We start from the raw sequence: 17661 nt of genomic DNA, 5'->3' as shown, positions 1-17661 counted from the left end.
CACCACCACCATGTCGAAAGGATTTAGGAAAATGTTGTTATAAGTAATGTTAAAGAAAACAGTGTTAATTATAATAGTTTTGATTAATTAGCTTGCAAGGGCTATTGGTCAGCATTTGTTAAGTGTGACTCTTTGTATAGTGCTATAGACTACAACTTACTCGACTTGAAGAAAATATTTTTTTCTCAAAGCTTTGCAGTGTTAGATTTATTCTCTCTCTCTCTCTCTCTCTCTCTCTCTCTCTCTCTCTCTCTCCCCTCTCTCTCGTTCTTTTTTTTTTTTTTATTAACTTGAGTATTTCTTATATACATTTCGAGTGTTATTCCCTTTCCCGGTTTCCGGGCAAACATCCCCCTCCCCCCTCACCTTCCTTATGGGTGTTCCCCTCCCAACCCTCCCCCCATTGCCGCCCTCCCCCCATAGACTAGTTCACTGTGGGTTCAGTCTTAGCAGGACCCAGGGCTTCCCCTTCCACTGGTGCTCTTACTAGGATATTCATTGCTACCTATGGGGTCAGAGTCCAGGGTCAGTCCATGTATAGTCTTTAGGTAGTGGCTTAGTCCCTGGAAGCTCTGGTTGCTTGGCATTGTTGTACTTTTGGGGTCTCGAGCCCCTTCAAGCTCTTCCAGTTCTTTCTCTGATTCCTTCAATAGGGGACCTATTCTCAGTTCAGTGGTTTGCTGCTGGCATTCGCCTCTATATTTGCTGTATTCTGGCTGTGTCTCTCAGGAGCGATCTACATCCGGCTCCTGTCGGTCTGCACTTCTTTGCTTCATCCATCTTGTCTAATTGGGTGGCTGTATATGTATGGGCCACATGTGGGGCAGGCTCTGAATGGGTGTTCCTTCAGTCTCTGTTTTAATCTTTGCCTCTCCCTTCCCTGCCAAGGGTATTCTTTTTCCTCATTTAAAGAAGGAGTGAAGCATTCACATTTTGATCATCCGTCTTGAGTTTCGTTTGTTCTAGGGATCTAGGGTAATTCAAGCATTTGGGCTAATAGCCACTTATCAATGAGTGCATACCATGTATGTCTTTCTGTGATTGGGTTAGCTCACTCAGGATGATATTTTCCAGTTCCAACCATTTGCCTACGAATTTCATAAACTCGTTGTTTTTGATAGCTGAGTAATATTCCATTGTGTAGATGTACCACATTTTCTGTATCCATTCCTCTGTTGAAGGGCATCTGGGTTCTTTCCAGCTTCTGGCTATTATAAATAAGGCTGCGATGAACATAGTGGAGCACGTGTCTCTTTTATATGTTGAGGCATCTTTTGGGTATATGCCCAAGAGAGGTATAGCTGGATCCTCAGGCAGTTCAATGTCCAATTTTCTGAGGAACCTCCAGACTGATTTCCAGAATGGTTTTACCAGTCTGCAATCCCACCAACAATGGAGGAGTGTTCCTCTTTCTCCACATCCTCGCCAGCATCTGCTGTCACCTGAGTTTTTGATCTTAGCCAATCGCACTGGTGTGAGGTGAAATCTCAGGGTTGTTTTGATTTGCATTTCCCTTATGACTAAAGATGTTGAACATTTCTTTAGGTGTTTCTCAGCCATTCGGCATTCCTCAGCTGTGAATTCTTTGTTTAGCTCTGAACCCCATTTTTTAATAGGGTTATTTGTTTCCCTGCGGTCTAACTTCTTGAGTTCTTTGTATATTTTGGAAATAAGGCCTCTATCTGTTGTAGGATTGGTAAAGATCTTTTCCCAATCTGTTGGTTGCCGTTTTGTCCTAACCACAGTGTCCTTTGCCTTACAGAAGCTTTGCAGTTTTATGAGATCCCATTTGTCGATTCTTGATCTTAGAGCATAAGCCATTGGTGTTTTGTTCAGGAAATTTTTTCCAGTGCCCATGTGTTCCAGATGCTTCCCTAGTTTTTCTTCTATTAGTTTGAGTGTGTCTGGTTTGATGTGGAGGTCCTTGATCCACTTGGACTTAAGCTTTGTACAGGGTGATAAGCATGGATCAATCTGCATTCTTCTACATGTTGCCCTCCAGTTGAACCAGCACCATTTGCTGAAAATACTATCTTTTTTCCATTGGATGGTTTTGGCTCCTTTGTCAAAAATCAAGTGACCATAGGTGTGTGGGTTCATTTCTGGGTCTTCAATTCTATTCCATTGGTCTATCTGTCTGTCTCTGTACCAATACCATGCAGTTTTTATCACTATTGCTCTGTAATACTGCTTGAGTTCAGGGATAGTGATTCCCCCTGAAGTCCTTTTATTGTTGAGGATAGCTTTAGCTATCCTGGGTTTTTTGTTATTCCAGATGAATTTGCAAATTGTTCTGTCTAACTCTTTGAAGAATTGGATTGGTATTTTGATGGGGATTGCATTGAATCTGTAGATTGCTTTTGGTAAAATGGCCATTTTTACCATATTAATCCTGCCAATCCATGAGCATGGGAGATCTTTCCATCATCTGAGGTCTTCTTCAATTTCTTTCCTCAGTGTCTTGAAGTTCTTATTGTACAGATCTTTTACTTGCTTGGTTAAAGTCACACCGAGGTACTTTATATTATTTGGGTCTATTATGAAGGGTGTCGTTTCCCTAATTTCTTTCTCGGCTTGTTTCTCTTTTGTATAGAGGAAGGCAACTGATTTATTTGAGTTAATTTTATACCCAGCCACTTTGCTGAAGTTGTTTATCAGCTTTAGTAGTTCTCTGGTGGAACTTTTGGGATCACTTAAATATACTATCATGTCATCTGCAAATAGTGATATTTTGACCTCTTCTTTTCCGATCTGTATCCCTTTGATCTCCTTTTGTTGTCTGATTGCTCTGGCTAGAACTTCAAGAACTATATTGAATAAGTAGGGAGAGAGTGGGCAGCCTTGTCTAGTCCCTGATTTTAGTGGGATTGCTTCAAGTTTCTCTCCATTTAGTTTAATGTTAGCAACTGGTTTGCTGTATATGGCTTTTACTATGTTTAGGTATGGGCCTTGAATTCCTATTCTTTCCAGGACTTTTATCATGAAGGGGTGTTGAATTTTGTCAAATGCTTTCTCAGCATCTAATGAAATGATCATGTGGTTCTGTTCTTTCAGTTTGTTTATATAATGGATCACGTTGATGGTTTTCCGTATATTAAACCATCCCTGCATGCCTGGGATGAAGCCTACTTGATCATGGTGGATGATTGTTTTGATGTGCTCTTGAATTCGGTTTGCCAGAATTTTATTGAGTATTTTTGCGTCGATATTCATAAGGGAAATTGGTCTGAAGTTCTCTTTCTTTGTTGTGTCTTTGTGTGGTTTAGGTATAAGAGTAATTGTGGCTTCATAGAAGGAATTCGGTAGGGCTCCATCTGTTTCAATTTTGTGGAATAGTTTGGATAATATTGGTATGAGGTCTTCTATGAAGGTTTGATAGAATTCTGCACTAAACCCGTCTGGACCTGGGCTCTTTTTGGTTGGGAGACCTTTAATGACTGCTTCTATTTCCTTAGGAGTTATGGGGTTGTTTAACTGGTTTATCTGTTCCTGATTTAACTTCAATACCTGGTATCTGTCTAGGAAATTGTCCATTTCCTGAAGATTTTCAAATTTTGTTGAATATAGGTTTTTATAGTAAGATCTGATGATTTTTTGAATTTCCTCCGAATCTGTAGTTATGTCTCCCTTTTCATTTCTGATTTTGTTAATTTGGACACACTCTCTGTGTCCTCTCGTTAGTCTGGCTAAGGGTTTATCTATCTTGTTGATTTTCTCAAAGAACCAACTTTTGGTTCTGTTGATTCTTTCTATGGTCCTTTTTGTTTCTACTTGGTTGATTTCAGCTCTGAGTTTGATTATTTCCTGCCTTCTACTCCTCCTGGGTGTATTTGCTTCTTTTTGTTCTAGAGCTTTTAGGTGTGCTGTCAAGCTGCTGACATATGCTCTTTCCTGTTTCTTTCTGCAGGCACTCAGCGCTATGAGTTTTCCTCTTAGCACAGCTTTCATTGTGTCCCATAAGTTTGAGTATGTTGTATCTTCATTTTCATTAAATTCTAAAAAGTTTTTAATTTCTTTCTTTATTTCTTCCTTGACCAGGTTATCATTGAGTAGAGCATTGTTCAATTTCCACGTATATGTGGGCATTCTTCCCTTATTGTTATTGAAGACCAGTTTTAGGCCGTGGTGGTCCGATAGCACGCATGGGATTATTTCTATCTTTCTGTACCTGTTGAGGCCCGTTTTTTGACCAATTATATGGTCAATTTTGGAGAAAGTACCATGAGGAGCTGAGAAGAAGGTATATCCTTTTGCTTTAGGATAGAATGTTCTATAAATATCTGTTAAGTCCATTTGGCTCATGACTTCTCTTAGTCTGTCTACATCACTGTTTAATTTCTGTTTCCATGATCTGTCCATTGATGAGAGTGGGGTGTTGAAATCTCCCACTATTATTGTGTGAGGTGCAATGTGTGTTTTGAGCTTTAGTAAGGTTTCTTTTACATATGTAGGTGCCCTTGTATTTGGGGCATAGATATTTAGGATTGAGAGTTCATCTTGGTTGATTTTTCCTTTGATGAATATGAAGTGTCCTTCCTTATCTTTTTTGATGACTTTTAGTTGGAAATTGATTTTATTTGATATTAGAATGGCTACTCCAGCTTGCTTCTTCTGACCATTTGCTTGGAAAGTTGTTTTCCAGCCTTTCACTCTGAGGTAGTGTCTGTCTTTGTCTCTGAGGTGTGTTTCCTGTAGGCAGCAGAATGCAGGGTCCTCGTTGCGTATCCAGTTTGTTAATCTATGTCTTTTTATTGGGGAGTTGAGGCCATTGATATTGAGAGATATTAAGGAATAGTGATTATTGCTTCCCGTTATATTCATATTTGATGTGAGGTTATGTTTGTGTGCTTTCATTCTCTTTGTTTTGTTGTCAAGACGATTAGTTTCTTGCTTCTTCTAGGGTATAGCTTGCCTCTTATGTTGGGCTTTACCATTTATTATCCTTTGTAGTGCTGGATTTGTAGAAAGATATTGTGTAAATTTGGTTTTGTCATGGAATATCTTGGTTTCTCCATCAATGTTAATTGAGAGTTTTGCTGGATACAGTAATCTGGGCTGGCATTTGTGTTCTCTTAGGGTCTGTATAACATCAGTCCAGGATCTTCTGGCCTTCATAGTTTCTGGCGAGAAGTCTGGTGTGATTCTGATAGGTCTCCCTTTATATGTTACTTGACCTTTTTCCCTTACTGCTTTTAATATTCTTTCTTTATTTTGTGCGTTTGGTGTTTTGACAATTATGTGACGGGAGGTGTTTCTTTTCTGGTCCAATCTATTTGGAGTTCTGTAGGCTTCCTGTATGTCTATGGGTATCTCTTTTTTTAGGTTAGGGAAGTTTTCTTCTATGATTTTGTTGAAGATATTTACTGGTCCTTTGAGCTGGGAGTCTTCACTCTCTTCTATACCTATTATCCTTAGGTTTGATCTTCTCATTGAGTCCTGGATTTCCTGTATGTTTTGGACCAGTAGCTTTTTCCGCTTTACATTATCTTTGACAGTTGAGTCAATGATTTCTATGGAATCTTCTGCTCCTGAGATTCTCTCTTCCATCTCTTGTATTCTGTTGGTGAAGCTTGTATCTACAGCTCCTTGTCTCTTCTTTTGGTTTTCTATATCCAGGGTTGTTTCCATGTGTTCTTTCTTGATTGCTTCTATTTCCATTTTTAATTCCTTCAACTGTTTGATTGTGTTTTCCTGGAATTCTTTCAGGGATTTTTGCGATTCCTCTCTGTAGGCTTTTACTTGTTTATTAATGTTTTCCTGTGCTTCCCTAAGTGTGTTCAGGTCTTTCCTGAAGTCCTCCAGCATCATGATCAAATATGATTTTGAAACTAGATCTTGCTTTTCTGGTGTGTTTGGATATTCCATGTTTGTTTTGGTGGGAGAATTGGGCTCCGATGATGGCATGTAGTCTTGGTTTCTGTTGCTTGGGTTCCTGCGCTTGCCTCTCGCCATCAGATTATCTCTAGTGTTACTTTTTTCTGCTATTTCTGACAGTGGCTAGACTGTCCTATAAGCCTGTGTGTCAGGAGTGCTGTAGACCTGTTTTCCTCTCTTTCAGTCAGTTATGGGGACAGAGTGTTCTGCTTTCGGGCGTGTAGTTTTTCCTCTCTACAGGTCTTCAGCTGTTCCTGTGGGCCTGTGTCTTGAGTTCACCAGGCAGCTTTCTTGCAGCAGAAAATTTGGTCTTACCTGTGGTCCCGAGGCTCAAGTTCGCTCGTGGGGTGCTGTCCAGGGGCTCTCTGCAGCGGCAGCAACCAGGAAGACCTGTGCCGCCCCTTCCGGGAGCTTCAGTGCACCAGGGTTCCAGATGGTCTTTGGCTCCTTCCTCTGGCGTCCGAGATGTGTGTGCAGGGAGCAGTCTCTTCTGGTTTCCCAGGCCTGTCTGCCTCTCTGAAGGTTTAGCTCTCCCTCCCACGGGATTTGGGTGCAGAGAACTGTTTATCCGGTCTGTTTCCTTCAGGGTCCGGCGGTGTCTCCGGCAGGGGTCCTGCCGCTCCTGGGTCCTCCCCCACGGGAGCCCAGAGGCCTTATACAGTTTCCTCTTGGGCCAGAGATGTGGGCAGGGGTGAGCAGTGTTGGTGGTCTCTTCCGCTCTGCAGCCTCAGGAGTGCCCACCTGACCAGGCGGTTGGGTCTCTCTCTCACCGGGTCTCTCTCTCGTTCTTATTTAGAGACAAAATTTCACTGTACATTTATGGCTGCCCCAGGAGCTCCATAGACTGGGGTGGACTCATACAGAGCTCTGCCTACTTTTGCTTCTCAAGTAATGATTTCTTTTTAAGATATTAAATTCATGGGGAATCCAAGTATAAAACTGAAGTCTTCTGAGCTACCTGAAAACCTCTCTCAAGTGTCATTTCACAATCCCATTTTCGAAGTGACTAGGACTGTTCACGGGCTTTCTCTTTGTTAACCAGGAGAAAATGAGAACAGTAGAGGACCTTGTGAAAGACCACCTCATGTACTTCGATGCTGTCCAGGAATTCACAGATTGGCTCCACTCAGCAAAGGAAGAGCTTCACCGGTGGTCAGACACCTCTGGGGATTCATCAGCAACCCAGAAAAAGCTGTCGAAAATCAAGGTGAGCGTCCATGCCGATATTTTTCTGCATTGATCCAGTGATTGGTTCTTCAGTATGGTGGCGGACTTGTGATAGGGACTGGGATAAGATTCTGTGGTCCTTGTTTGTTTTTAGTGTTTTCCTCCTGGTTTTGGTTGCTGCTTTATTATTTTGTGCATCAGTAACTCTAAGCACAAAGTTTAAGAAAAATAATTGCAAGGAATTTAGCTTCAAACAGGAGCAAATTGTACCCTTGCCTGTATGTGTTTCTCTATGTAGATGTACATATTGCTGTAGTAATGCCTTGGAAAACCCTGCATCAAAAGACATTAAAGAAATCCATAACAATAAAGAATAAAGCATACAAACAAACAAGTACCATAGATAGGGATGAAAGCTAAGTCTTTACACCAAGTTAACGGAGATCTCACCTAGGGAACACACAGAGAAAGAAGCTTGGGGTGTGGGGGGAGACGTTCAGTGGTGAGCAGCTCAAACTTGCAGCACCAGGGATGAGCAAAGTCTAGGAGGCAGTGAATTCTCACATCATTGTCTAAGGTGGGAAGCTCGCTTGAGGAGATGATATCATCCATTACTACCACATAGTCTGTAGTTGAAGTCCCAGGACAGGACAGACCCACAACATGTCTAACAAATAGAATAAGGGTTACAAATCCCAACCCAGGTGTGCTTAGTGTCTAAAGGAGTTTTGAAGGGGGGGGGGGGAATACGTCATCACCATCACTGCTGATGCTGAGGATTGCCTATGGGTTTGGCAGTTGGGCTCTTTGGCAAGCCTGAGAGCCATTTCCAGATCCGGGGGGTGGGTTTGGGGGGATGATAAACCTACCTGGTTGCAAGGATTTAGGAAGGAATGGCAGGTAAGGAAGAAAGGAAGAGGAACCGGCGGTGGTAAATCAAGTTTGTGAAAAGTTAGGTAAGGAAGCACCGCTCCTGCCCTCTGACGCTCAGACCACCCCATCTCGCCGAGTCCATCACTCAGAATATGTAATGTGGAAGCACAGTGTCTACGTGCGTGGAGACAGGAGTGCGTGTGCGTGTACATGTAATGAATTCAAACGCACAGCAAGAAAATGTACGCAAAATCTAATTGAAAGCACTGTAAATTACAACGCCCTCATTAAAGATCTGGATTAGGGCTAAGGAGACGGCCCTGTGTGTAGGAACACTTGCTCTACAACCATGGGGTCTCAAGTTCTCAGCACTCACGTAACTATCTGGGCAGAGCCATGAGCCTGTAACCCCAACAAGGCTGAGTTGAGACAGGTGGTTGCCAGTCAGTCAAACAAAAATTGCAAGCTTCTGGCTTCGAGAGGTATCTCAAGAAAGCAGAGCAGAGAGAGACAGAGAAAGACTCTCTGTGCCCTGTTCTAATCTCTGCATGCACATGCAGAAGCCACGCACACCCATACTCTTGCACTCGTAACACACATGCGAACATGCTAACCCAAATATAATACATGTGAATGGAATCAGGGTCAGCAAGTCTGGACCTGTTCACGTGCCAAACGAAGCTGAGGTAATGAATATAAGGGAGCTAAGGAAACCGACCTTTGACAGCAAACTCTTCATGGTCCGAATCTGAAAAGGCTTGTAAGGTTGAATATCATGTTCTAAAACATTCTTGTTGTATCTAGTACTCCCTAAGCTACAGTTTTTCTCTTTTAAACGACTAACCCACTCTACGTACTGATAAACAAAGATGACTTTTAGAGTCCTGCTGCCAAGAAAGGCTCACTACATACACATAAACTACCTTGTGTAAGAACTTGCCTACATGTGTGTAAAATTATGTCTCACATTATTATGCTTTTGACCTCCATATCATTGGGTACTGTATAAATCTGTACTGAAGTGCGCCTCTACTGTTTGTATATGTGAGAAGACAGAGTAACCTCAAGCCAATTACTAGTTAAGATACACGTTCTGCTTCACACATCCATGATACTCGATGCCCTGCTTTTCTGCAGTTAGCTTGTAATTAGTCTTATTTGTTACTCCTCCTCCTCCTCCCCTGTTTCTGTCCCTAATAATTTAATAATCTCTTTCCTTTCTACTTAACTGGGACTGAAAACACAAGTTTGCATCAACATGGATAAAATCCAGCCTTAGCAATACATGTTACAAATATGCATGAACTGGGTGGCCATTTTAGCAAGAACAATTGTCACTAGAAGCACTTGTTTTTCCAGGACATGACCTGACTTACCTATTCCACAATGGATATTCTAATTACATCCTAAAGTCCTTTCTCCATGTGAGCCTCAGCACTAAACATGGCATCTGAATTGCCATATTTCTAGTGAAGGGTACCCCTCCCCCTTCCAGGGAGAATGCCAGCAGTAAACAAACCCTGGCTAGCACTTGCTTTAAACTTTTAATTAAGTTCGTCTGTGAATTATTAATTTCAGTGGCCATAAAAAAGCTTTGTTAGTTACAGAAATGTCTGAGATGGAGGAAGGCTAGTTCTCCTTTTGCTATGGGTCAGCCTGACTCCCAGCAAGGAAGAAATGATGTAAACCACAGTTCTATGGCAGAGGATGGGAATTGGAGACTACAAACAGGACACAGTTCACTTGTCCATCCACACAAGGGGTGTAAGGTTTCCTAGGACTCCTCTTAGTCTGAACACCAAACTTCCACATATCTAAAGAGTGCCTGTCCAGCTAGAGGACACCAAGATGCCCTGTATGATTTTGCACTAAGTCACTCATGAGACTGACTCATGGCTGACACTAATATAACTTGGGAGATTGTAGATGCAATGACTCTCGTTCCCCCGTGCACATTGGCTCAAACTTTATAGCAGGACAGAGTCCCATTCTATGCACATATTGAAAACTGGTAGCCCAAGTGACTAAGGGCCTCCTTGGTTTCCATGGCAATATTCCATTACAGGAGCTGATGGATTCCAGAGAGATCGGAGCAGGACGTCTAAGCAGAGTGGAGTTACTGGCCCCATCTGTGAAACAGAACACAGCTGCCAGTGGGTGTGAGCTTTTAAACTCGGAGATGCAGGCCCTGCGCGCCGACTGGAGGCAGTGGGAAGATTGCCTCTTACAGACACAGAGCAGCCTGGAGAACCTGGTCAGTGAAATGGCCCTCTCAGAGCAGGAGTTCTCCGGCCAGGTGGCCCGACTCGAGCAGGCCCTGGAACAGTTCAGCACCCTTCTGAAAACCTGGGCCCAGCAGCTCACACTGCTGGAAGGCAAGAGCACGGATGAGGAGATAGTGGAATGCTGGCACAAAGAACGAGTAAGTGGTTGCCTCCCTGTTTACCATTGCCGTGAATAAGCTAAATATTTCTTTGGCTCTTGTGGTTGCTAAAAATGAGCTATGACAGCTAAGAGCATGCAGCCCTCTGGGACAGAAAAGAAAAGTATTCAATGAGTTTGCAAAGCGTCTTTTTTTTTCTCTCTTCTATAAATCAAACTTTGGTAAAAGTCAGCATACGTGGGGGGGGGGGGATGCTAGTAGGAAACATTCCCTCTCTGGTGGCGATATTCTACTTTCTTTCTGATGGTGTAATAGTTTGCAATACTGTATTCAGCCATTCGGCCTGGAAAATGGCCTGTAGGCAGAGGCATAAATAGACAGAGTCATAGCTGCTGCTTTGCCAGTTAACTCTTTCAAACAATTGAGTGAGTGAGTTGTCGTGTGGAAAGGCACATGTGATGGCTCACCGAGGCTCAACCGATGGTTTTCACGGTGTCTGTTTATCCTTTGCGTGGTTGGGACAGCTGAACTTGAATTAGCTTGTTAATACAGATTAACATTTACTAGTCGGCTCCTAAGCCTTTTCTTTTTAACTATTACTGCTCTTAGAACCCAAGAAGGAAGCAGAAAGGAGGGAGGACGGGCTGAAGTTTAACAATCAATGTCTTCTCTGATTCCTCTTGGTGCCTTGGCAATGCTCTCACCATTTGCTGCTTTATAACGCTCAAAATCGCGGCTGTCCTTAAAAGGAAGTTTGGTGAAGTCAACGACTCTGCTTCTATTTATGTTATAATCATTTCGAAATCGCTCTGGCCCATCAGGAAGTCACGGAGTGTTTCCAGCTCCGTCTTATTTAAATGAACTTGGTTTTGTTTTTGTTTTTCGTGGCAGGCAGAAAATAAAGAGTTTGTAACCACCTGGGTACAGTTTGGTGAGAATGTTTCTCTGCCATTCTGAGTGTTTTCTTTGGGCCTCCCTCAGCCTTTACACTTTACTGCCAGAAGCAAGACAGATCAGAATCACTTGGTTCTGCAGTGCAAGGGACAGAGGGAGGGGGGAGTGGAGGAGGGAGAGAGGGAGATGGGTACAGAAGGGGACAGAAGGGGACAGAGGGGAATTGAGGGGAAGAGGGGGGAGAAGGGGAAAGAAGGAGAGGGAGAGAGAGAGAGAGAGAGAGAGAGAGAGAGAGAGAGAGAGAGGCTGGAAAGTGTTCTATGGGATCCAATTCTCTATACATAAAAGAGGAAAGTCCCAGTATTTCAACTCTTTTTTTAGTTTCCCTTTCTTTCTGTTCTATTAATGTGAATGAAAGAAATTTTGAAGAAAGGTCTGTTTATACCTAGAATCAGTCACTTTTTCAGTGATCGTCTCCTGTGCTGGGACTAGGATTGGATAATAGATGAGGACTTAAGGATACATGTGCTGATGCAGTCAGACACAGGGGTTTCCAGTTGTGCTGAGTCCAGGATGATGGATAGTCCCTGCTGTCACATCTCTGTTTGACCCTAGGGCTATAGACTCTGAGGAAAATAGAGCATTGCCTCTTAACAGTCATGTCCTCGAATGTCATCAATAGCCAATGGCCAACAGTCCTCTAGTGATAACATTTTTATCAGAATTTATTTAAGGGAACACTTCAAATTCCAGGAGTGTGTAACAAAGTGTTTTTAAAATAGATGGGCTCTTGCTCTGACAACAAGGATTTGCTGTCAGGAAGGTCCCACAATGGCTGTCAATCACAATAAACACTAAAGGCCATTGTAAGCCTTGGTCTTACTTCATCAGGAAATCCCCTTAAGGTGGACGATCCATTAAGGTGGACAGTGCACTGCGAACATCTGTTGATTGTATTTATAAAATTCATTTAAAGCTATTGGCTTGTTAGCCTAGAAATGCCTTTTTCTTCAGAGTTTGGTGGAACCAAAAGTTATGTGTACCAATGCAAGTATTCGTGAGATTAAAAGTTCTAAAATACTAGATTTTAAATGAAGTGGTGAATATGTTTTTAAAGATTTTTTATTTATGTGTATGTTTGTGTGTGTATGTGTTCGCATGTGTGCACATACATGTACGTATACACATATATAGGTGCCCATGGAAAACAGAAGGGGGTGCCAGATCGCTTGCAGCTGGAGTTATCAGTAGCTGTTAGTCACTCAGTGTGGGTGTTGGGAACCCAACTTGGACCCTATAGGAAAGTAGCAACTGTTCTAACCACTGTGCCATCTCTGGAGTCCTGCAAATCTATTTTTAAATGTAAACTTTGAATAAAAATCCTTTCAGTTTTAATGTCATTTAATTTACAATTGACCTACTTAAATCTTGTGTAAATAATTTTGTTAGATAACTACATTTGTTGAAGTTTGTATATGGTCAGTTTTAGAGAAAGTCCTGTGAGGGGCTGAGGAGGTATATTCTTTTGTGTTTGGGTGCAAGGTTCTGTAGATATCTGCTAGGTCTACTTGATTTATAACCTCTATTACTTTCATAATTTTTTCTGTTTAGTTTCTGTCTCAATGTCCTGTCCATTTGTGGGAGTGGGGTGTTGAAATCTCCCACTATTAATGTATGAGTTCTGATGTGCTGTTTAAGCTTTAGTAATGTTTCATTTACGAATGTGGATGCCCTTGCATTTGGTGCATATATGTTCGAAATTGAGATGTCATCTTGGTGGATTTTTCCCTTAATGAGTATGAAATGTCCTTTCCCATCTCTTTTGATTAATTTTGGTGTAGCAGAGGATGGCCTTGTTGGATACCAATGGTAGGAGAAGTCCTTGGTCCTGCCAAGGCTGGAGCCCCCCAGTGTAGAGGAATGTCAGGGTGGGGAGGCAGGAAGGGGTGGGTGGTTGGGGATGGGGAGCACCCTAATAGAAGAAGAGGGAGAGGGGATGGGATGGTGGTCTATGGATGGGAAACCAGGAAAGGAAATAACATTTGAAATGTAAATTTAAGAAATCCAATAAAAATAAGAATACAGGAAAGGTGAGAGGGGCTTGAGCGGGAAGGACTTACTTCACACAGGTATTATTGCTGCATGAATAAAACTTTAAAAAAAAAAAACTTTAATCCCCCAGAAAAAAAAGAAGGGGGACAAAATACTCACAGGAGGAAATACAGGGACAAAGAGTGGAGCAGAGACTGAAGGAAAGGCCATCCAGAGACTGCCCCACCTAGAGATCCATTCCATATGCAGCCATCAAACCCAGTCGCTATTGCTGATGCCTAGAAGTGCTTGCTGACAGGAGCCTGATAGAACTGTCTCCTGAGAGGCTCTGTCAGAGCCCTCCTGACACAGATGAGGATGCTTGCAGCTAACCATTGGACTGAGCACAGGTACCCCAGTGGAAGAGTTAGAGAAAGGACTGAAGGAGCTGAAGGGGTTTGTAACCCCATAGGAAGAACAACAATATCAACCAACCAGACGCCCCTGCCCTGAGTTCCCCAGGACTAAACCACCAACCAAAGAGTACACATGGCTAGATCTATGGCTCCAGCTGCATATGTAGCAGAGGATGGCATTGTCTGACATCAATAGGAGGAAAAGCCCTTGGTCCTGTGAAGGCTCATTTCCCCAGTATAGGGAATGCCAGGGTATTGAGGTGGCAGTGGCTGGGTGGGAGGGGTAGCATCTTCACAGAAGGAGGGGGAGGGAAGATGGGAGAGGGGGAACTGGGAAAGGGGATAACATTTGAAATGTAAATACATAAAATATCCAATAAAATGGAAAAATACAGTTACTTACATTACAATTCATGACAATAGCAAAATTATAGTTATGAAGTAGCAACAAAATAACTTTATGGGGGCTGGGGATTTAGCTCAGTGGTAGAGCGCTTGCCTAGGAAGCGCAAGGCCCTGGGTTCGGTCCCCAGCTCCGAAAAAAAGAACCCCCAAAAAAAAATAACTTTATGGTTGGAGGTCACCACAACATGAGAAACTGTATTAAAGTGTTGCATCATTAGAAGGTTGAGAATGATTGCTTTAAATGATCATTCAATACCTTAAATGATAGACAATTTCCAAATAGTCTAGTTGGACAGTGTTTCAAACAATGTAGGGTATTTTCTCTTTGTTCTTACTTTAAGTTATTGATGATTTTAATCATTTTACTGCCTAATACTTAATGTAGGAGTGTCTACGGCTTGAAGTAGATGCAGATTGCACAAGTGCCATCATGGGCTATAAAAATTTCCTGAAATAGACCTCATCCCACTATTGAATTCACTGTGTTATTTTGCCCCTCACTGATAACTTAAAATGCACGCATGCAGAGTGTGAAGATATGGAAGTCACTGAGTTTAGTGCCTGTCTTGGTTTTCTCTATTAGGAGATCCTGGATGCTCTACAAAAAGCAGAGCCTATGACAGAGGATCTCAAGTCTCAGTTGAATGAACTGTGCCGGTTTTCCAGGGACCTGAGTCCATACAGTGGGAAAGTCTCAGGCTTAATTAAAGAATATAACTGGTGAGCATGAACCATCCTACTGTTCAAAATAGCTTCCTTTTCTTTGTATTTCCTTTGAAATAGAGCCTCTGTGTGCAGCTAAGATCCTCCTGCTTCAGTCTCAGTTGTAGCTAGATTTCCAGCTATAATGCCAGGAAATAAAGCTGTGCTTAGCTTCAAAAAAAAAAAAAAGCCCGTAAGCCCATACAAGGTAGGAGCTAAGCTGAGCATGGAGTGGTTGTCTGTGATAATAGCTTCTCAGGAAGCTTATGTGGAGGGCTAAGCTCATGAGACAGAGAACAGAAGTAAGACCTGGCATAAAATTTAAAGAAGCTAGAATGTTTCCATCGTCTGATTTTAGTGATAATATCAACTACCTAAGAGTGAAATGTTGCACCAAACCAGGTAAATGAACATTTGCTAGGTATCACTTTAATCAACTTTGTCCCTTTTCTTCTGCCCTCAAATTTGCGAATCGCCCTTTCAGCCTCTGTCTGCAAGCTTCCAAGGGCTGCCAGAGTAAAGAACAGATTTTGCAAGAAAGATTTCAGAAGGCCTCCAAGAGCTTCCAGCAGTGGCTGGTGAACGCAAAAATCACCACTGCCAAATGTTTCGATCTACCTCAGAATCTTAGTGAAGTTTCTTCCAGTCTTCAGAAGATCCAGGTGAGACCTCTGCTGTCAATGCTAAAAAGCAATGCTGAGGCAAACTGATATGAGACTCTGGGTCTTTGTAAAAGTGCCTTGCAAGTTAAAGTTTAGTTTAAAAAATTTAAATTTCAGATAAACCTACCCCTGAAACAACTAGCCCACTTGGATATACAACTATATGTGATTTTACGTTTTTAAAAAAGACTTGGCAAACAATAAGAGTTCTTTATAGGTATTAACGATGCACTATGGGTGGGCTGTTTTCATTTAATTTTTGCTCCAACCATGATAGGCATATAGGATTATTGTTCTCAGCATGTTGGTGGGATAAATGTGTTTCAGTGAGATCAGAAGGCTTGTGTCTGAGGCAGGCAGAGTTGCAGTCACACATGCTTGGCTGATTGGTTGGTTTTATTTTAGTATTTAATTACAGCTCCATTTCAGCTGCCACCTAGACCTCAACACTTTTAGAAGACACTGTGGTGACTTTGTTGTTCATAAATGTGTGTCACATGTGGCTATTTATTTATTTATTTGAAATCTTGAGCCTATGCTCATGGAAGTTGGATTCCTTGCTAGAAAACATATGGAAAGAGACTCAGCCAACCACGAATGAGGAAGGGCTAACGAGAGACCTTTGTTTGCAGAACACAGTCTCTGAAATAATGGTGTCCATACTTACCCAGCTCACTGCTTTGACTCTCAGTTCATGATGTAATGAGACAGATTGCTCTTGGAAATGTGCTATATTCAAATTCTTCCAACTTCTCTCCTAGCCAGGGAGTTGAACTGTGAACAACCAACCACCAGTCTATTTATGACAGCAGCCTTTTCTCTGACTCTTAGCCTAGTTCCTTGTATGAAGTTGCCAACCATCAAAAGAGATGTCTTAATGAGATCCTGTATTGCTCTACTTTGCATGATCGTATTGTCTACTTTAAAGAGCAAGCAAGTGTATTTACCTCTTCCTCCTAAAGGCTGAAGGAAAGGACTAAGGGATCAGTCCTTTCCTAGTAGGACCAAGCTCTACTGGGTACATCATGACATATGGAGCAGGAGGAGAGAGCCATCCATGTCTTAGGGTTTTATTGCTGTGAAGAGATGCCATGACCAAGGCAATTCTTGGAAAGGAAAACATTTAATTGGGGTCTTACAGTTTCAGAGGTTTAGTCTATTACCTTCATGGCGAGAAGCATGGCAGCATGCAAAGAGACATGGTGCTGGAGAAGGAGCTGAGAGGTCTACACCTTGATCCACAGGCAGCAGGAACAGACAGTGACCCACTAGGCTTGGCTTGAGCTTCTAAAACCTCAAAGCCCACCCCCAGTGGCGCACTTCCTCCAACACACATCCCAGTAGTGTTAGTCCTTATGAACCAAGGGGACATTTTCATTCAAACTACCACAGGCTACATCAGACAGGAAACAAAAGATACCAGGAAGTGGCCAACTTGTTTTCTTAGAAGGGCCAGTGAGGTGGCTCAGCCTGCAAAGGCACTTCCTGCCAAGCCTGAAGGCCTGAGTTTGGGCCTTAGATTCACACATGGAGGAAGAAGAGAACCAATTCCTGAAAGTTGTCCTTTGATCTCCACACAGTTGTCTCAGCAAGCATGCACATGCAAACACAAAAGGTAAGTAAATAATTAGAATATATATAATATATATATATATATATATATATATATATATTTTAATCTCTCAAGGGCCTGGCTCTACCTGCACCAGGATCTCCCAATCAGGTCCCACCTTTTAAGCATTACCAAACCATAGACCGAGATTTCCACACATGAGTCTATGGGGCACAATCCACCCTCTCAAACTTAATCATTGTGCTTTCATTAAAGTGCAAAGCATAGAGTCTCTTTGTTTATGTTTCCTGACAGGTAGAACAAGCACCTTAGCTGCATACTCATTTCTTCTCTAATGTCTGGAAGACAACTCTAATGCCTCGAATATACTTATAAAGAGGGAAACTAACCTCTGGAGTAACCCAGATGTTGAGAAGGCTATACAATGTGGCCACGGTTCATGTTGTCATGTTGTGAACTTGCTCTTTGTAAGACAGGGTTGGCACCATTTTTTGATGAACGATGAACAACAATGTTCCCTACCCTACTTAATAGCATCTGCTTTATTGGAGTCCACTAGGGAAGCTCCCCTGGGGTCTTTAGATAGGGGTAGTTGTGTTCTACTGAAAAGGTGGTTTGATTGTTGTCGGACAGGCTCTGTAAGACTTGCTCTACAGAGACCCATGGTGGCGTTTATTTTTC

The 17661-nt window shown here is 42.3% G+C and overlaps 1 protein-coding gene across 37 annotated transcripts in view; it reads left to right on the top strand.

Moving 5' to 3' along the window:
- Syne1 (spectrin repeat containing nuclear envelope protein 1) overlaps positions 1-17661 on the top strand; it is a 477397-nt gene that overhangs the window by 229742 nt on the left and 229994 nt on the right. For all 37 annotated transcript variants that reach the window (NM_001419849.1, XM_087580487.1, XM_087580698.1 and 34 more), the window contains 4 exon segments: positions 6917-7081; positions 9980-10336; positions 14627-14763; positions 15230-15407. In NM_001419849.1, coding sequence (NP_001406778.1) covers positions 6917-7081; positions 9980-10336; positions 14627-14763; positions 15230-15407 — 837 coding nt within the window.

This window comes from Rattus norvegicus, chromosome 1 (genome assembly GCF_021556685.1).
Source record: "Rattus norvegicus strain SHRSP/BbbUtx chromosome 1, alternate assembly SHRSP_T2T, whole genome shotgun sequence".
In the NCBI taxonomy this organism is placed as follows: domain Eukaryota; kingdom Metazoa; phylum Chordata; class Mammalia; order Rodentia; family Muridae; genus Rattus; species Rattus norvegicus.
This window is presented reverse-complemented; position numbering and strand designations above follow the sequence as displayed.